This window comes from Diprion similis, chromosome 4 (genome assembly GCF_021155765.1).
Source record: "Diprion similis isolate iyDipSimi1 chromosome 4, iyDipSimi1.1, whole genome shotgun sequence".
In the NCBI taxonomy this organism is placed as follows: Eukaryota; Metazoa; Arthropoda; class Insecta; order Hymenoptera; family Diprionidae; genus Diprion; species Diprion similis.
This window is the reverse complement of record NC_060108.1, coordinates 18,928,840-18,949,581: the sequence shown is the minus strand read 5'-3', so window position 1 is coordinate 18,949,581 and position 20,742 is coordinate 18,928,840. Positions and strand designations below refer to the sequence as shown.

Sequence of the window (20,742 nt, the reverse complement as noted above, 5' to 3'; positions counted from 1 at the left end):
TGTACACATATGCCTGTTAAAAAATAATCCAAAGTGCTGCCACAATAGTGTATAAATAATAATGACACAAATCAATTTATCTACCTGATCTATTTTATTTAATATATTGTAAAGTTGAAATTCCCAATGTTAATGCAATAAAATATGAACACAAAACTAAATGACTTTAACACTAAGAATTTTCAGAACAGTAAATTAAAAGGAAATTAATACTCATATAACAAATTTTACACTCATTTTCTCTTCTTTTTCTGGCCACAATTCTTTCTGATGTATTTATTATACTACGTTGAAAACTTGAACCTCTCAACACATTTTCAGTTGGAATTTTATAAGCTGGATAAAAAATGGCACTGCCCTAGGGTCAAGATAACAATACTCCCAACAGTTAATACCAAACACAAATACCTGCCAGTTATAGGTACTGTGAATAATCTAGCGCACATATTTAATGAAGATGCATATAGTAGAATCGTGTCCAAATCCGATCCTGGTGTGTCCTGATACACGAATGGACGTACACGAATTTCATGCCCAATTCCTTGAATAGTTGAACATGCTGAAGTTAATCGTGCTGCCTAAATAAGTAATAGAGAATGAAAATATCATAACTGTTCAGTAGTGTTATAAGGGTACTTTCCCTGATTGTAATGTTCCGAAAATTAAATGGATTAGGTATTATAGGTGTAAGCTGTTACGAACCTGTATGAAAGGGGCTAATGATATTACGACCCACAAAGACACGTTTATAATACTAATGTAAATAATTGGACTGGTTTGTACATCTATATTATCGTATTTCAGTAGCCACAAAATACCAGCTGCAGCCCACGAAAAATTTACCACAGTATATATGCATACTGTCGGACCAAAATCATCGTTGAAATATTTCAATAATTTTTTAAACTCACTAATCTCCTATAACAACAATTTAATAACAGTATTTAAACAAAGCCATCATAAAGTACTATCTACATAAATTATGTTTATAAAAGGAAGAATAAAATAATGGCTACAATTTTGTAATACTTCATTCATAGGGTATTCTTAAATACTGTCAATTTAGCTTCGTGCATGTATTACACAAATTTATTCATAGATACCTTCATCCAATCTAACGGAGCCAATATATGTTGGAGCAACTTGGCTCGTAGAAAGTATAGATGTGATGTTAATAGTTGTCCTTGCAAGCAATAACTTGTTATAATCGTTCCTTGAACCATATCGTGCCATAGGGTACAAATGATCAGTACAAATTTTAAAACAGTCTTCAACTGGTCCGGACTGCAAGAATATGTAATTTTGTGAAAAAAAAATTTGATCAAAAAATGAAAACTTGATTCCTCTGGAGATTTTCCTACGTGTAACACTCTTGTTGGGTTCGTTTCTTTACCTAGACTCAAGCCATTGAAATACAATGATTCCTTTCGCCATCATTATGTTCACAGTGATCAGAGCTATGATCATCCATACAATGCTCAGCACAATGAACAACCAGAGTATTCTAACTAATCTCCTCTGACTCCCACGATCTGATGGGTTTGAAGACATGAGAAAAGTTCTTTCCATCAAGTTTTGAAGCTGCTCGTTCTCCCGTATTCTAAATAAATAAACTGCATACAAATATGCACTGAGATGAAGAATACTTGGTATCGCGTAGCTGAATGCTATATTTCCGTAACATATTCTTTCGTACTGTAACTCCTTGGTAGCATTCGATACTAGCTCATAATCAATTCGCATCAATGTATAGCAAAACCCACGATCGCGCCTGATAGAGACAAAAAGAAAATGTGTGAAGTAATTCAAACAACTAGCAAAGTCAATAAATGCGTTCTCCAGAATCACTATATGAATCAGAAAATTTACCTAAAACAAGCCATATACTGAAGAACATATCCAATGCACATAAATATAATAACTTGACAGGTGTGTAAATTGGCAAAAATTGAATAACAAGACGAGCTCTCTGTATCATCTCCACTTGTTGGTCTCAATCCCATTACACCGAGCAGTCTTAAATAGGGACGTAATATTTTGCATTTGCAATAATGTAGGACAGCTGAAATGCTGAGATTTTCATAATCTGGTGTTTCTGTAATTTCTCCAACCTATTTACAAGGACAAAGAGAAGAGTAAATTATTAATATGGTGGATATACTCTGCAGCAACTGATGGAATAATATAGCAATGGACACATAGCGGTGACTGAAGTTAAGTATGAACTTTTAGCTCCGGCTTTTTATCAGTAAAGCAAGTAATCTTACTTCGGCACTTTCTAATTCTGATAGAATCGATGGTGTCGACGTACGCAATGGGTCTCCATTGTTCTCATTCGGACCAGGGCACTGGTTTTTTGAACTCACTGCTCTGTCTGAGCTTTGTCTAGACTGCAGCCAGCAAAGCATCATATCCTCCTTACTTTAGCTATTCTAAAAACGTGATATAAGGGTAGTTAGAATACTAATATAAGAATGTTATACAGGTAATGCACAATCTATGTCAATTCAGATCTGAACTTCTAAACTAAAACACAGTGATGCTTTTTCATTTTCGACATTAACACAATTTCAAAATTTTTATGAAGCACCAAGAACACATGACAACTAAGTTTAAAGTTAGGATAGCTTGAAGAGTGAGAAAAAAAAAATTAAGATAAGAATAAAGTTGAATTTTCAATTGTTGTACATTTTACGTTATTGTAATGACGTATTAATTGACATATGCAATACTAAGTATATATCAAGTACAGTATTGTATGAGAGACTGGTGCCATATGAGAATGTAAACAAACAAGTGTATGACTTACCCATGGACTTACCAAAGGCATCCCTCTACCAGCAGAGCGGCATATAGCTCTAGACTTTGAAACATACGTGTATATGGAAATATTCCTATAGTATCAAATACGGCCTAGCACGATAATTTACTACACATATAAGAGTATTTTCTGATGACTTGTTTCACCTCTGAGAGTCGTGATACAGTATAATCAAGCGTTGATATAATTTGTTTGTGAGTGATAGTAATTATTATTTCTTTGTATGGTAGAATTGTAGCACGATACAATTGTGAAGGAAATGACTCTTAGACTGTGAAGATGATCAGGGAACAACGAATCAGTTTTATGCTATTATTATTTACAAGTAAGTATAAAAGATTTTTTCTTTCATTTTGTTTTCGTTTGTCGATCCTATACAACTCTTTTGCCGTTCCAAAATTTCGGCTTCAATTTATTACCGATTTTCCCGGCTGGACGAGACAGTCGCTTACGCTCTTCACGATGCTTAAATGTTTTCTCTTCTGAATAGCCGCCTGATTTTTTTAGCTGTAACAAATGTTATACAAGTTATTTTGTAATATTCACCTTTTCAAACAACGTACATATTGATCCATACATCGAATAGTATTCAATATGATTTGCACACTGAACCTTGCATTTCCTTGGTTTCGAACTCTGATACACATCACTTTCTCACTTCTGGATAATTTTAGTCAACAAACCTTTTTAGTGCTGAATGTCATTTCTCTATTTCCCAACGAACCAAGCATTCTGACATTATTGACTTCTTCAGCTTGCAATCTTTGGCCAAGGCTTGCTCTGTAATTAAGTGTAATAATTCATATCAATAAATTATCTACTTTGCTACAAACATAATGTGTTTTTTACATTGTAAAACTTGAATATTATATAAAAATGTTATATTATTAATTATATTTTACACGTTGAAGATAAATCTGAAACTTTCTGATGCCATGATTAGTAAAAGCGATACATGGAGGGAATAGCACTAATTGTAAGTGATTTCCTCTGTTGTCTAGGCTTCAACCACATTTGTAGATTTGAATAATAGTAAATAGAATTAACTTAGGAAGAATCAGTAATGAATGAGTTTAAATAAACTAATAAAAATAACAAGTGATTTCTCTAATGAAGAAAAAAATATATTGTACAAAACAATGTGGTCAATCTCACCGAGCCAAAGCAAACACGCATATAAATAATAATTTAATTGTTTTCATGAAATTCAGTTTCCTCAAATCGCTATTTGTGCTTGAGATTGCGTTGATAGAGAGGTAGAAAAATTGCCCCCTGCATTGATACCATGAAAGTTATTCAATAAATTCTCTTGGACATCCACAGAAGATTCTTACTTGTTTTGTTTTTGTCTGACGGCCCTGATACCCGTAAACTCTACGCCTTCTTTGAGTTTGAAAAATTTAGCGGATTTGATCTCTGATGGATCTACTGCTTCTATTTCATGATTCTCTTCTCTTCGCGCTTTTTCTTCTTCCCACTCTCTTTGTCTCGTCTCTCTCTTTATTAATTTGTGCTGCTTCTGAACTTCTTTAGCCCAGCCTTTGTCATCATCCGAACTGTCATCATCGGACGATGAACTTTCCTCCGAACTCGGTTTACCTTGAATTATTTCATTTTATGTTGAAAGTAGCCTGTCTAGAAGTTATCATCAATGTAAATAGTATAGACAGAAAAAATATTACCTTCAAGAGCATTTTCTTCTTCTCTGGCTATGTCAAATCGAGCTTGAGCCTCAAGTTTTTTGTTCAATTCTATTCTTCTAGATTTGGCAAGCTGCGATACTACAGGATTTAGCAAACGGAATTCCTCAGTATTTTCGTCCACTTCAAAGTTTGGATCTTCAAATAATGGCTTGAACCGATTGTCTTTGAGAAGATTTGGTGTTTTCCGTTTCGCTTTTGGGTCTAATTCATTATCCAGCAATTTCTGTGCTAGGCGTTTATTAACTGATGGCAATTTTGAAACCTGTGTGAAAAAATTCGATGCCACCAAATGTGAAACAGTACTTATTTGGGTATTTGGGTATAAAATTATTGAAAATGTCAAGTGTGTTAATGTTAGTACCTGCACTCGGTTCGTACGTTCCTCTTCAATTTTCTTTCTTATCTGCTTCCTCTGATATTCATCAAAGTTGAATGGCTGAGCTACGTCTCTAGCCTTTCTGTAAAGCCTAGCATCCATAAAATATCCATGCATGTATGCCCTGAGTAAATTAGTTCCTTTAAGATGAGCTAGTCCAAAGTCATCCAGTTCCTTCTCAGTAACGAATTTATAGTCATCATAAACAGTATCAAAGTTAGACTCTTCAAGTTCTTCGGTAAGATTATCGAGAAAACTGCACCACCTAGGTGCAGGTCCTAGGCTTGGTATGTAATAAGTTTGTAATTTAGTATCTTCATTAGCAATAAACATCATTCCTGTATTCGGAACAACACACATATTGTTGAAATCAGCCTGTGCTTCTATTGAGGTGTACAGTTTGCCCTGGAAAATAATATGACATGCATTGAGTACAGCTGTTAGGTATCACTCTACATGTATGTTTTCTATTCTAACGAGAAAGACATGTTAAGTGTAAGAATTTTAAGACCTTCAATCCTAGGTGAACTATCTGAGAATTGAGTAGAACTAATTGGAAGTAAATAATTTTGGCAGCCTTCTTTCGCAGCTTTTCAGTATAGATTTTTCACAATTGAAAATGAGACAATATTTCAGTACAAATGCAGCAACTTACCGTTTGTTTATCCCAAATTTTAACAACAGAACTATCCATAGAGTAAATCATACCCATCTGATTGTGAAATTCGATATCTCTGATTGGTAATCCATACATGTGATCCTTTACCAACAATGGTTTATTTGATCTAATGTCGTAGAGTAATACTTGACCTGTAGCGGTACCCACGCCCAACGTCAGCGCATCCTGAAACTTGAGGGCAGTAATGGATGGGAATCCTTCAAGTCTGAAAATACATGATGTAAAGTAAAATGTGCCTGGGTAAATGTAATGATAGTAAAAGTAGTATAAAAGTTGTCAATAACTTCAATATTGAACAGAATATCTACGTCATATCAACTTCATGTACGCAAGTATGAAAATTTTATTGCCATATACATACTGGGTATTTTCAGTGACACAATGAAACGCACAGTCTAATGTTCCGACTTTGTTTCTCGTACGAGGATCCCAGGCTTCGATTCGTCCTTCCTGAGTACCAATCATTAGCGAATGATGGATAGGATTTATGGTGCATCTGTTTATGCCAGAGGCCTCAGTAAATAATGATTGTAAAAATTGTCCCCTCTCTAGGTTCAGTCGATAGATCTCATTGCTAGAATTATTATAATAATTATTCATGGAGTTATACCAATCAACGCGAGTGTAACTTTTCTGGAAATTGAGACAATTTCTATCCAGCTTGACTTAAAATTGCCAAATCACAGCTCATGAGAAGTCTATTGTTCTGTTATTTTTCTAAATTTATAATCCTTGAAATCTATGTAGCGATCTCTGTCTGTATAATTAGTAGTAAACTTGTTTCAATACAATATGATGAAGCTGTAGATTCAGACCTGATTATGCTTTCAAAAAACCAGACAGTTGATGTACTAAGCTTTTTTCCGGCTTACTTCACACGTTTGAAAATTCGCAATCAACTCAATCATTGAGAAGTATGTTCTTGTTGAGCGTGTGCAATTATACTGCCAAGACTAAAATATTTCGTATCATTATTGACTGGCACAAGAATTACAAATATTTTTTATATTGCTATACGATAAAACATAGCTCACCTAGCACCAACCACAAATAGATCGCAGGATGGATAATGGTACTGCATGTCTCTTCCAAATCGGGGTATCCTAAGTCTATAATATTTACCTTGCGCTGAATGAAATTCAACATATCTATCGCAGTGCAGGAATACTAACTGAAACGCAAAATTATAAGAATGTAAAGTTGGTGTTGTTATAAATCATCTGAGTGAGTTATCGATTCTTTTACTTAGTGGATATTCACTATATAATCACCTTACTGTAGTCGTCAGACAAAATTTCAAATGTGAGAACTTCAGAATCAAAGCAGCGCTCAAATTTGAGTGACAGATTGTTGACGTCAAAACATTTTACCCTTGGCTTATATATGCCGGTAGCAAAAATGTACTGGCCATCTCTGGAAACTTTCACGGACGTACTAACTCCAGGCATATCAAAATCCTGAATAAGTTCGATGCGTCTTCTGATATCTGTCAGTAAAATAAAATGATTTAATTTTCTTTTTTCTCTGCAATGCCATTTGCCATTGTATTAATCAAAAAGATTCGACCATTCTAAAGACTTATTTGATAATATTCTTTGTAACAATGTAGATAAATATATATTTCGAAGTAACTGACCTGCATTTTTTTTCAGTAAACTTCTTCTCTTTCTCTCTGATAACCACTAAAAAAAAATTGATTGTTTGAATTTAATATTAAAACATTAATGAAAGTTAGCGGATCATAACCTTAAAAATGGTATGAATCTCTTGAAAATGCGATAGCCTTACCTCGGGAAGAGATTTTCCCGCACTCAAGTTGTAGATTTTCACATTATTAGGATCTGAGACCTGCATTTTATTTATGTTCACATAAAGTCCAAATTTAATAGAAAAAGCTGAGCAGGCCTGTCTGCTCCCTTCTGTTGCAACTGGCGTAACATAACCTCAAATGGGCTACACGTGTTTTAAAAAGCTTGGGCCCGTATAGTCACCATCTATTGCTATCTATCATCTTAGATAATTTTAGCTGTGATGTCAAAGCATCTCAATACGAATCAAGATATTAATTGTCGTTTTAGTCCTTTTAGTCCTGTGCTGTTCTGTGCAACAAAATCATAAAGAATGCACTTCAAAAAATCATTGGTTAAATGATTTTCATACACACATTTTTGCGACGTTATTCAACACAATGAGCTTTTTGTAGAAAAATTGTGAGGATTCAAAGCATTATATGAAAACATTTAACGATCGAGCCGTTTAAAATGATATTCAACTTATAGATAGGTTATACTACGTAATTTCCAGAAGAATACGAATCTTGGCGCAACATTCCAGATAGTGAAATATTTTTCGCATCAGTGTTTATACGTTTGCCTCCATGTAAAAAGCTTTGCAAAGTTTATAAACTTTAGAGAACCATCTTTTCTTCCTCTTTTTGAACCATAGCTCGTAGATTATCATTAGCTCTTGTGAATATTTTTACCGTTTTCCAAACTTCACGTGTACGAAATTCAAGCCAAAGAGTTCTTTGATTCAAGCTACGCGGAAAAATACCTCGAGCTTTTTTGAATGTCGTGGTTGGCCAAGCTCATGTCAGACTTTGCGTGAGGCTGCGTCGGGTGAAAACAAGCCTTTACCGTTGACCCTGCAATCTGCGTAAGTAGATAAAATTATCGAATTCCAGAGAACTATCTCATCCTTCCACCGGGATTTTATTGAAAAGGTCACAAAAGAAGAGAAGTAGGCGTGTCTTAAAATTCCCTGTCACAATCCCTCCCCTCCTCCTCACACAGTAATTCACATCACCATCGAATGTGTTTATCCGTAGTGAAAGGTCGTATCTCAAATGATGATACGGAGTAAATCAAGTCCCGCGAAACGTCAGATTACTGTGGAAAACGAACAATGGTGGACATTATCATGACAAAAATAAATATCGAGATATTAATCCTATATTACGTCACGTTGGAGGTTAGCCACAGTCCAGCAAAGTGCTAACATAACAATGGAGAGGTATATGTATTTGTGGAAAGGTCCTGAGAAGATATCATATACTTTCGGTGATCAACCCAGTGGTCTGATCTGCAGATTGGCAACTGTCAAGGATCATGTATTCGTTTCTACTACCACGAATAATCTCTACCATGGAATTGTTGCCAGACATCAAGAATCCGAAACCTGTCCACTACTGATATTTAAAAGAGTTCAGTTCTACGCCATGGACATCGCTACTAACTCTGACTATTTGTTCATTGTCAATGATGCTGGACAGGTCCTTAGAATAGATCCAAGTGATATGACGCTTGTCGAAACCATCACTCTGAGAGAAGAGCCTAAATCTTGTAGTCATGGCTACAAAGCGGATAATGAATCTGTAAAAGTAAAATCGCTTGCAGTCAGCGACAATGCAATGTTATTCATTGCCGAAAATGGACAACTCTGGGCCAATGGAGACCAGCCACAAATTGACATTAAGACATCTGAACCTAAGAAGGTAACGTTTTTTGATGGTCGGATTGTATCCAGTGTAGCATGTGGAGCAAACTTCAATGTTGCGCTTGTCAGAAAAATTCTAAGGACAATGAAAGATGATACCGATAGTGAAAATGACCTAGAGGAAGAAGTCTTTGTCAGTTCTTGTCCCCACTGTGTAAGTGACGTAATGTTAAGTCCAGTTAGTCAACCATCAACGGACACTTGTCCATTGGGACTTCATGTGAGACAATCGAGTGAAGATCGCTCTACAAATTCCACCAGTGCCCCTTCATCGGCTAGCAAAGATCACGACAATGCTTTGCTCCTTGATGACGAAAAGCGATTCGATGACCATTCAAAAACTCTGACAAACGGTGAGAATGTCTCTGATGGTTTGCCCATCGAACTACAACGAGAAGAGAAGAAGAATGTGATTTTTATAAACACAGAAGCTGCCAGGCAATTCTTAACCAGGCAATTATCTTGGGTGTCTTCGTATGGAAATGCTGGTGAGGAACTGCTAGCCGAATGCGCTGACAGGCCAACAAGAATAATAAAACAAAATGTGTCAAATATGGCGAGTCTTGTTTATGAAGGGGTAAAAACTGTTGGTGATAAAGTCGTCACGTTATCCAGACACATGAGCGGCAGTTCGGACAACAATGAGCCGCAAGATAGTGGTCAGGATGGTTTGGAAGATGGCGTCACCGGAGATACTAAGCCCACAGCTACTAGTTTGGCAAACAGTCTTCGCTGTGAAGAGTTTCCATGGTCATCAAGTGCTGGCACTTCGGAGCGTGAACTGTCCGAACAGGGATTGAACGAAAGAATAAATACACTAGTCCGTGCTGGCAATAGTTTGCTTTCTACCGAACTTTGGACTTGGGGCGACATTCAATATGGACAACTTGGCACTGGGGATACCACTAAGAGGCCAAGACCAATTTTGATTGAAAAGTTTCATAATTTAGGGGTCAAAAAAATTGTATGTGGCAATTACCATGTACTTGCTCTGACGCTTGATGGACGAGCCTATGCTTGGGGGAGGAATAATTCATTCCAAGTCACACCTCAGTCACCGACGGATCAGAGCTCTCCCAGATTGTTTAGCTGCGGTCCAATTTCGTCCCAGCCTGAGAGAGTCAGAGATATGGCTGCCGGAGAAAACCATACTTTAATTATGACCTCCTCAGGATTACAATTGATGGGAAAATATAGGTTTGTCAAATTATATTATTGTGATTCATGTTTTTTACCAGTACCAATTTTTTTGTTATACTTTACTAGATGTTGCAGGTCTCTCCTATGTAACATCTCTGAATTTAATGACATTTACGTAACACTGTGAATGTTCACTTGAATCCTTTGCTCCCCTACCCATCAAATTACATCGATAATCTGAAATTGACTTTCAATTAAATATTTACAGCCTTGGAAAAACAGGAGAAATTATACAACTAAAAATCCCAGATGCTGTAGGATACAGTGCAAAGCAAATCTTAAGTTCAGGATCTTATAGTTGTTGTACTATAATAAATCAGCCAGCTTGTGATATCTCATCAGAGCTTACGAATGAACAAATATTTCTCGAAGAAATGCTAATGGTTTATCAGAATTTAATAAAACCATTTCAAAAGAAAGGGGGTGCAACTCAGGAGTCCAATGTGTATGAAACATTGTGTCAGTGCTACACGGAGCTGATTAGTTTCACATCTTTGAACGTTCTCAGTTTGTGGGATTATTATGACCATAACGGAGAAGCCTATGAAGTTGTAATAGTTGCAAGCATTGAGGAGTACATAACAGTTTACAAACATTATCTAAATGCAATATGTGATGTCGTATCTTTGGGTGGTTTTACACACATAGCCAGAATAATCGACGTACCACAAATTTTGACTAGTTTATTCATGGACAAAGTTAAAGGAAGTAAATCAAAAAAAGCTAACAACGAAGCAATAATAGCACTATCTTTACAACATCCTTTAAACAGACTGAACAGGTATATTGCAAATAGGTATTCAAGCTATTACACAATAGTTAGATTGTTTTTCTTTTGTATTTGAAATTTTTGAATCTTAAATTTTTCTTTCCTCATTTTAGTGTGAGTTTAATCTCTGTAAATGCTTAATTGTTGTTTTTGATAACAATTCAATTGTTACTATTAACGATATTTCACTTTACCATTAGTTATCTAAAAATTTGAAAGAAAACGATATCAGATTTATTTATAATGAACAGGTATAAAGCAATGGTACACAGTCTAATAAGGATCAACGGACCTAAACTAGGAATAGAAAGGCTCCAAGAAGCACTTGGTAAATGGGAGCAAATATGTGATGAGCAAGAAAGGCGGCTAAAAGAAGCTGAGACTACTAAACAGTTTTGGGAAAGCTCGGGTAAATTAGTTGAACTGTTGAGATCTCCAGATAGAAGATTAATCAGAGAATCTAGAAGTCATCCAATATCGGTATTAAATTGCGGAAGATTTTCTACCCACTGGTTCGTACTGTTGACCGATATATTGATCCATGTCAATGGAACATCACACACTGTTCATCCGTTGCCTACACTATGGGTGGAACCTCTACAGGATACTGATACAGTCCAGGTAGAGAATGAAATAGAAAATCGTTGTTCGTCATCCAAATGATTCACACTAGAGCCTTGATTATCTTTGTGTTTGCGTTTATTCGACCTTGTCTCAGAGTGGTATAAACCTGTGTTATCCGTGATACGTTAACTGGTAGTCTACATTATCCAGGGATATCTTGACGTGCATGTGCATCAATTTTCGTCGTAACTGGAAAACGTGTTTCATTAATTAGGTTGCATTATCAAAGTACTTCGATTATCCAAATTGAGGTGAGTCCACAATAATTCTGGTAATTGAAGTTTTATCATAGGTGTGAAATTAATTTTGTGGGTAGTATATAAAAGGATTTCAAAATTCTTCAAACCTGACACAGATTCAATTATTATACAACTATCGTAATTGCAAATTGGACGACAGATCCTTTGTAGATGTTCTCGTGATGACAGATGATTTTGTTGTAATTTTTCATGGCACTATATTCTCATATTTTTCTCAACTATACCGTGATGTTCTGAAGGTCTCATCGAAATTGTACAGCTATTGCATGTTTCTAGTATGGATTAACATAATATACACTTTTTTTTTATTCTGTTGGGAGAAGCATGTTGCATGGAAAAAGTTGACGAGAAAAGGATTTGTATCGGTAGGTATGCAAATTTCTGTGAATAGTCAGTCCGTAGTTAGTAACTTCTTTAATTCTTGATTTCCTTTCAAAGTCAAATTGCATGCGAACAAGTTCATGTGAACATATTACTCAAACCTAATAAACTTGTTATGTTGAAAACTGCTTTCCCATCTTAAGATTTAAAAAAATTAAAGGACTCGTATGATTTTTACTATTATTAATAATAATAAATTTGATGGTATTTCAGAATGCACTATCTGTAACAACACCGGAAGATAGTCTAGTATTGTATACACCAACACCTGCCGAACGTACAGAATGGCTTCAGGCTTTACAAACTGCAATAAAACGCAGCCTTCTACGAGTGGTGGGACATGTTCCACCCTTAGTCCGATCAAGCTCATTTTCATTCACAAAGCACAGTCTTTACAAAGATGCCAAGTATACCGGTCCGTTTCCAAGTATTCTGAATTTAAACCATATAAGTGTTCAATAATTTCAAAACATTCGTTCATAGCTGAATAAATTGTGGGAACTTTAAATATTAAGCATGTTGATTTATAAAAGCTTACGATTATTTTGCGAACTGGTACTTTACTCAGGTCGTTGGTTGAATGGCAAACCCCATGGAACTGGAAAGTTAGAGTGGAGTGATGGACGGATGTATGTAGGACACTTTCATCGAGGAATTATGCATGGTACTGGGAAAATGGAAATACCTACCCAAGGAATATATGAAGGACAATGGAAAGACGGCCAACAAAATGGTTATGGTACAATGAAGTATGTTTGTTTGATTGACGTCTAGAGAGAAAATGATGCCAATGATTTCCACATCCAAATGTTCAAGCTTCCAATTAAACCTAAAGTTTACAAAGTATTGGTCAACTGTTTTATAGGTATATTAATGGAGATATTTATGAGGGATACTTCAAGGATAGCTTACCGCATGGACACGGTATAAAAAAAGAGGGCCATTTCATGGCATCCGTTGCATCTATATACATCGGTGAATGGATTGCTGGCTTGAAACAGGGATATGGCGTTATGGATGATATTACAACTGGTATGAATTATTGCCTGAAAGTATTGGTACAATTTACATTGTAAGTCTTTTTAGTGTATACACAGATTGCACATTTAGTTTAATAATATATAAATTTAATCCAGGTGAAAAGTATCTAGGGTTTTGGAATAACAATATGAAACATGGATGTGGCTTGATCGTGACATTGGACGGGATTTATTATGAAGGAGTATTCATGCAAGATATTTTGACAGTTAGTAATGAGTATATCAACTTCATTCGTCTTCAAATAAAATTCGAAACAACGATGATTATATTGTGCAATATTTCCAGGGTCACGGCGTGATGATATTTGAAGATGGCACTCATTACGAAGGAGAATTTAGATCTGCTGGTGTTTTCAGTGGCAAAGGCACACTAACTTTTAGTAGCGGTGATAGAATAGAAGGCAACATGAATGGGGCTTGGAACGAAGGTGTAAAAATCACAGCTACGTTGCACATGAATGTCGCCAATTGCAGCTCCCATGTAAATGCCAAACCAACGTATGTAGTAGTTCCCTTACTTGTTACAACCTGCAAAAAACTGTTTTCACACATTTTCGTTGCCACTGCTAGTGTATGATTATATCAGTACCTGTAAAATGAATTTCAGATCTTTTGGCAAACTGTGCGTACCACCAGATCAAAAGTGGAAAGCAATATTTAGGCAATGTTACCAACAACTTGGGGTTTCTGAACCAGGCTCCAAGAATAACTCTACAGCCACTAAGATTGGAGAAACTCAAAGAGTTTGGCAGAATGTTGCAGTTGTTATAACAAATTCACATCAAGATACTATACAACGAAGAAAGGACATTGCGAGAGACTTGAACAGTAGTAGCACTAGTTGCAGGCACAAAGACCGCAGTAATATCAATCAGTTGGAGAAAATACCGCAATTTGGATGGGATAGTCTGACTCTGAAAACCTACGACGAAGTGCATGATTATTTGATAAAAGCATTTGAAAGTTTACATCATCCTCTTGGTACATTATTGACTGAAGTGGCAGCAGCATACACAGCTACTTACGGAGGCGTTAGAGTACATCCTTTATTGCTAAGTCATGCAGTTGCTGAGTTACATAGCATTACCTCGAGGATCTACTACGTGGTTACTTTATTATTTCCCGCTTTACCACCCGGAGGTCAAGAGCTTGTACTAGAAACAGAAGACACAGAAGAAAGGTGAGAATAAATGGATGAATATTTTACGAATATACAAAAGCACAAAAAAAGAAAACAGAGGGAAATGTTCAATTTTGGAGCATGTTGTTTCATTCATGTAATGTGAAAGTACTTTCATCCGTTAATTATCTACTTTGATTATTTTACTCCACAGCAAAGTTGTGAGTGCCGCTGCTATTCTTCACCCTATACTTTTACCTCGTGTACATTCGGCCCTTTTTGTATTATATGCATTGCATAACAAAAAAGAAGATGATGCTTATTGGAAAAGATTAATGAAGTGGAACAAACAACCAGATATCACTTTAATGGCGTTTCTCGGCATAGACCCGTAAGTCGATAAAATAATGATAATAACTTTTACGTTTGTCCGATGAAGTTGTTTAGAAGTCAAATAATAAATACCATGAATTACCTAATGGTACTAGTAATCTATAATATTGAAGTATTTCATATAAATCGGTGACTTTAGGAAATTTTGGAAGAGTGCTACTACCAATCATATTGGTGAACATCCACTGCCTAATGATGCAGAGCAATTATTTGGGGATGCTGTTGAAACTTTGCAACAACTAAAAACGACTTTTTCTCCGCTTGAGAAGTTACTTGTCATTAGAAACACATTCGAACAGATGACCCAAGTAAGAAAATCTGTTATTTTCAAAGATCTAAATATTCAGTAAGACTGTAACTATTATTGTTTTTATTTTTAGTCATAACTAACGAACAATTATGTACTTTCAGGTCGTTCAAAGACAGCTAGGCTCCACGTACCTATGGACAATGGATGAATTGTTTCCAGTTTTTCATTTTGTTGTTGTACGAGCTCGTGTTTTACAACTTGGTAGTGAAATCAACTTTATCGAAGACTTTATGGAGCCTTACTTACAAAATGGCGAACTTGGGATCATGTTCACCACACTAAAGGTGAGAGTTCAATTTTTTTTTTATATGTATACTCGTTGAAAGACAGAATAGCGGAATTAAATTTTTTCATGTCTACATACACGTGGTTTCTGTATGTCACATATGCATATACTTTTTCAGGCTTGCTACTACCAAATTCTTCAAGAAAAAATGAGTATGAGTAATTGAATGCTAGGAAGTACGTAATGAGAATACTATAAATAAAATTAATCATGAGCCTACTGCACAAATAATGTTGCGAAGGCTCATAATTACCTATACATATATATATATATATATATATAGGTACCGACGCATAAGCATAAACACATGTATATATATTTTATTTATTTGCATTCGATGTGATACCAAGTCGTGATATTCTCCAATAAAGCTTTGATTAATGTTTAGGGTCCATTATAACTTGTAAATAGATATGTAATGAAATGCAAGGAAAGAATTGACATATCATAAAAAAGTTACAGATTTCTTCGATTTTAGAATAGAAGAAACAGGAAAAAAAGAACACTTTAGCGTGATGCGTCTTCCCGATCTTACTTCCTCATTAATGCACGTTGATGATTACTGCTCATTAAATTACTAACTAAAATCAATGCTACACTATCAAGAAAAATTATTGAAAAATCAGGATAAGAAAATTATTTATGTACAGAAAGTATTGCCAATTGAAATCAATTCATCCTTAAATTTTAAGATCTTAGTTAATTAATTCGCATAACAATAAATTATATTCGAATACTAGTGATAATATTAATAATCGAACTTTCAGCCATACCAAAATTTTGTTATTGTTTAAAATAGAATATATTGAAACACTTATTTTAAGTTGACACGCTAGTATGGGGCATTCCACGAGGTTTCAATCAAGATCATGTTTGAGATTCGCTCAAAGATTTTGCATGTGAAAACGTTGGTCACGAAACAAACCGATTTGAGATATGACTTTGTTAATTCAAAAGTGCCCGTTTCCTAAATTTCGAAAATGCATGGCGCTTATAAAATAACATATTTCGTTATATCTCAAACAGGATTGATTGGAATAATTCTGAAACAGATCTAACACATGACTTTCAATCTTGGTCAAGACCTCGTGGGATGTCCCATATAATTATTGATGACTGCGTATAATTCCTGTAGCTCAAAATCCAGTTGCCTATTTAGACTCTTTTGGTACCATTGAAAAATGGATTAACGGGACGTATACACCTTAAACTAATAAATTTGAGATTATTTTCAAAGGAACACAGTTAATAGGAGAATAAATTTGATTTATTATAGTTTCACCCTAGTTTAGGGTCACCTTTGGGGATTATTTTCCTGGTTAAACAAATATCCTAACTATATTACGAAAAATGGTTCAGCCGTGGAGAGGTGCCGTTGCATTTTTGTTCCTACATTACGTTGTGCATGACTGTGATACCATCTTTTATCTGAAATGATTGGGGATTTGCATGAATAAAGTAAACAGTTACGCGCATGGATTCTACGAACAATATTCGGAAATTGACCATTTTTAAGAATTTTTTTTAGCCCATATTTAGCAGAGTACTTCTAATCACTATGTTTATTGATTGTCGAACAAAATTCTGAATGAAATTGCTGGGTTGTTGGTGGAATCCATGCGCATAACTGTTTACTTTATTCATACAAAACTCCAATCATTTCAGATGAAAGATGGCATCGCAGTCATGCACAACGTGATGTAAAAACAAAAACGGGATGGCACCTCTCCAGGGCTGAACCACTCTTTGTAATATAGTTAGGTTATTTGTTTAACCAGGGAAATAATCCCCAAAGATGACCCTAAACCAGAGTGTAACTACAATAAATGAAATTTATTCTCCTATCAACTGTGCTCCTTTGAAAATGACTTCAAATTTGTTAGTTTAAGGTGTATATGTCCCCTTAACTCATAATTTGAAAAACAATTCTTTTCTTTTAATCATTTTTAAAAGCGAATTACCCAAGAGGACACATATGCAAAACGTGCACCAGCGATAATGTTTATTGATATATTCTGTTCAGTATTAAGTAGCATTTACTTGACTTTACATATACCTGTACTAATATGCGCACTTCTTCCTATGCACCTATACATATAACCAGCAGGATGAAACAAGCAAAAATTTTTTATCCATAAGGTACTAGTTTGAAATTTTTTGTTAGCTCATGTTGGTAAATCGTGACAGTAACTATGATATCTGCTCCAAATTGCAATTCCATACGTCTACACCAATTCAGAATCTGCTACATAATTTTTTATCTTAATGCCAGATGATATATTAAAGAAAATGTATTTAATCAAAGACTCTGAAATAATAGGTAAACCTTGTTGGATTTTTCTTCAGTTACCTTTTCCAATTTAGGGTGTGCAAAACCGCTAATTTACACAGACTATTCTGCCTATTTACAGATTCTTATTTAAAAAATTGTGGTAAATTATTCAAAATTAAATATTCTCATAGAAATATAATTGCTACGAAGAAAATTTTTGCTGGGATTTTCAACTCTACATAGATGGTGTATCTACAGTAACTGAAAGCGATAAATTAATGATTTAAGGGTAATGCATAATACCTTCATACTTTCAATAAATCATCATTCAGAATAGATCAACTCTGAAATTTGGTCCAAACTAACACCCCCCCAAGTACCAATTTTCAGTGAATCTCAAAGTAACTGGTATCTTTAATTCGTGATAGTCTGTATTATTGACAAGAAAAGGAATAAGTACTTGGGGTACGCAGTTTCACAAAAAAAATAACCTACAGTGAGTTGAAATACATTTTTAGGAGTCCAACAAAGAATAAAATCATGAGCATAATATATAGTATATAAATTTCCATTGTGCGTTACGTTATTAAACTTGAATTCAATATATACTGGTATGATAGTCATACGAACTTGTTGCCTAGATGTGAAGTTCGTTTCTTACCTTTTCTTTTGAATGACCTGATTGTTCTTTACTAAACTAATGAATGCATTATACATGTCATGTGCGAGAAAGCAATTGATATAAATACTTAACATACTTACTATTATTGTTATTATTATGGAATATTGTAGTATTTAGTAACTGAAGTGAGTCCGGAAAATTGTATGATCACATAATTTCTAATACATCCATCCTAAAAAGTAAAAACCCACAAGCACAATGATACTGTATAAAAAATAGAATTTTTATTAATTTATTTTATTTATATAATAAAGGCCGATAAATAAAATTTATGGTTTACAATTTCAATGTATCAAATAATTTAAACAACATCAGTTGCTCATTTTTACTAAAATTTTAAATTCTCTACTCACGCAATCCAACTTCAGTTGCCATTGATTTCTGTAATTAGATATCAAACTTGATGCCTGTGAACTCTTCAACATGGTAAATTTGCAACATCCTCAGCCTGGTGAATCTGTAAAATTATTACATAGTATGAAAAAAGTGGAGCTAAACTATAGTGTCTAATTATATTGAAATATAATTAATTGCTCTTCAGTCATTGGAATACACGCTAAAATAATATTTATCATTATTGCGACGTTATTGCAAAGCAATGCAATTTCTAAAATAACCAGACATTAAAAAAGCTCTGAGTAAACGATAAGTACATGAACAGTTGTTTGATAAGCAAGTAATCTTTATGAATAACAGTTTATTAAAAACTATGCAATAACAATCCTGTGATACACCATTACTTTGAACGCTCTTTAATTAAGAGAATTATGAACTGGATCGAGCCAATACTACTTCTCTGCATGTTACTTTATATTTAAATCAGATCCTTCCTTACGTACTTGTCAATGTGTCCAAAGTATCAAATACAATTAAAAAATGTATAGAGTGTACTGAATAAGTATATCGGGGTTCATACAATATAGTAATAATTCCCAAAGACAAGCAATTTTACTTGCAGATCACATAAGCATGTACCTGAAGTATGAAAAATCAGAGTCTATGAATAAATATATAGTTTTTATCATCATTAGTTGGAAGAAAAACTTGGTTTATAGTAATTTCCATATGCATTGAAATATGACAATCAACACCGTCATAACGTGCGCCTTAATTACCGCGTAGTAATACTTGTTACTGATGTACAGTGATGTACCTGAAAAAGTTTGATTTGTAGCTTATGGCACTCTATCTACAGAAAGCCCTAAATTCTTACAAACACAGTTTTGGGTGACATTTCATACAATAACATGTGTTCATATGATTTATATGGCAGTTGCGCACCATTCATGCATATTACTAGTGTGTGTGAAAATTTTGTATATGTATCTACACCATTCAAGCATAACTAATAATGACTGAATTATACGGAAATAGCGCATCGAGAGTACCGTACCATAATTATGCTGTGATCAAAAATAACATTGCTTGAAAAAAATCATTAGCACTATGTATCATGATACACAGACTAGTATTTATGATTTTGTGTTATTATTGTTAGTAAAAATCTCTGTTGTTGTTGGATATTTTGTGCGTAATCATTTTTATCCCCTTGATCATAATATTGCATATCTATATGCTCCAGGATAAAGTTTTCGTTTCCACATTTGTATATCAATGTGGTAATAAATGAATTAAGCATTGAAGATTCTTTCTTGATATAGCGATTTTGTGAAATTTGAAGCATGTATTATATGGTTTATTTTCTGTGCAATACTGATAATCAAAAATGGGTTGACCGCGGAAAATGGACAACATTCGAAAATTCTAGATCCTCTTGCAGAAGCTGAATGTCTAATTAGACTTCACGAGATTATGAATCTACTATTGATTATTTGGACAATTGTTAGCATATTAATATACAGTTGTTTGATCTCCCAACTAAGTTTCGCCTTATAGTTAAATGTCTTAGGCCTCGTTATTGCATCTCTCCGGAAAAAGTTACCTTCCGGTCAATAGTCAGAACATTGAGAACATTTAACTGGAACGTAAACTTCACCTGGCAGATGTAACAATTAGCTCTTATTTGGAGCTCTGATTGGCAGTGAGGTATTTGAACGGGGGGGAAATAATTCTACGATGCGAGAAAAAAAACTGGTCTCAAACTACAGTCAAATGTATACATATTTATACTTCTTATTAATATCATTATTGAATTTCGAAAGCCCGCATTTTCATGCAATATGTTCATTTTTCTCTGTACAGGAATTTTAAATGAAACAATTACTTGAAGAACAACTTTGACAGAAAATCTTTTTAGAAGCATTGGACACCTCTTGTGTAAAATACTTAAATGAAAATGTATAACTTCAAGATTATCAAATATATATATTT

The 20,742-nt window shown here is 34.5% G+C and overlaps 3 protein-coding genes across 10 annotated transcripts; 1 reads left to right on the top strand and 2 right to left on the bottom strand.

Moving 5' to 3' along the window:
* Positions 1-44: 44 nt before the first annotated feature.
* LOC124405285 lies at positions 45-3,076 on the bottom strand. 6 transcript variants are annotated; one of them, XM_046880073.1, is made up of 7 exons: positions 2,689-3,076; positions 2,268-2,432; positions 1,870-2,111; positions 1,394-1,771; positions 1,104-1,284; positions 703-918; positions 45-578 (listed from the first exon to the last, which is right to left on the bottom strand). In XM_046880073.1, the coding sequence occupies exons 2-7, from the start codon at positions 2,409-2,411 to the stop codon at positions 330-332; spliced, it is 1,410 nt and encodes a 469-aa protein (XP_046736029.1). In that variant the 5' UTR covers positions 2,412-2,432; positions 2,689-3,076; the 3' UTR covers positions 45-329. The 6 variants fall into 6 exon arrangements, with proteins under 6 accessions (XP_046736029.1, XP_046736030.1, XP_046736033.1 ...); XM_046880074.1 differs by having other exon boundaries at positions 2,810-3,076; XM_046880077.1 differs by having other exon boundaries at positions 2,822-3,076.
* A 91-nt stretch (positions 3,077-3,167) lies between these two features.
* On the bottom strand, positions 3,168-7,497 carry LOC124405284 (nucleolar protein 10). The gene is made up of 11 exons (XM_046880072.1): positions 7,368-7,497; positions 7,216-7,261; positions 6,851-7,065; positions 6,614-6,750; positions 5,941-6,153; positions 5,556-5,784; positions 4,886-5,305; positions 4,504-4,786; positions 4,156-4,420; positions 3,505-3,601; positions 3,168-3,328 (listed from the first exon to the last, which is right to left on the bottom strand). Exons 1-11 carry the CDS (start codon positions 7,431-7,433, stop codon positions 3,194-3,196), a joined length of 2,106 nt encoding a protein of 701 aa, XP_046736028.1. The 5' UTR covers positions 7,434-7,497; the 3' UTR covers positions 3,168-3,193.
* Positions 7,498-8,275: 778 nt separating this feature from the next.
* On the top strand, positions 8,276-15,642 carry LOC124405281 (alsin). 3 transcript variants are annotated; one of them, XM_046880062.1, is made up of 14 exons: positions 8,276-10,271; positions 10,483-11,055; positions 11,295-11,664; positions 12,251-12,292; positions 12,522-12,723; positions 12,877-13,057; positions 13,174-13,340; positions 13,445-13,554; positions 13,635-13,846; positions 13,956-14,528; positions 14,683-14,859; positions 15,001-15,169; positions 15,273-15,455; positions 15,576-15,642. In XM_046880062.1, the coding sequence occupies exons 1-14, from the start codon at positions 8,584-8,586 to the stop codon at positions 15,621-15,623; spliced, it is 4,695 nt and encodes a 1,564-aa protein (XP_046736018.1). In that variant the 5' UTR covers positions 8,276-8,583; the 3' UTR covers positions 15,624-15,642. The 3 variants fall into 3 exon arrangements, with proteins under 3 accessions (XP_046736018.1, XP_046736019.1, XP_046736020.1); XM_046880063.1 differs by lacking the exon at positions 12,251-12,292 and having other exon boundaries at positions 8,278-10,271; XM_046880064.1 differs by lacking the exon at positions 10,483-11,055 and having other exon boundaries at positions 8,280-10,271.
* The last annotated feature ends 5,100 nt before the right edge of the window (positions 15,643-20,742 follow it).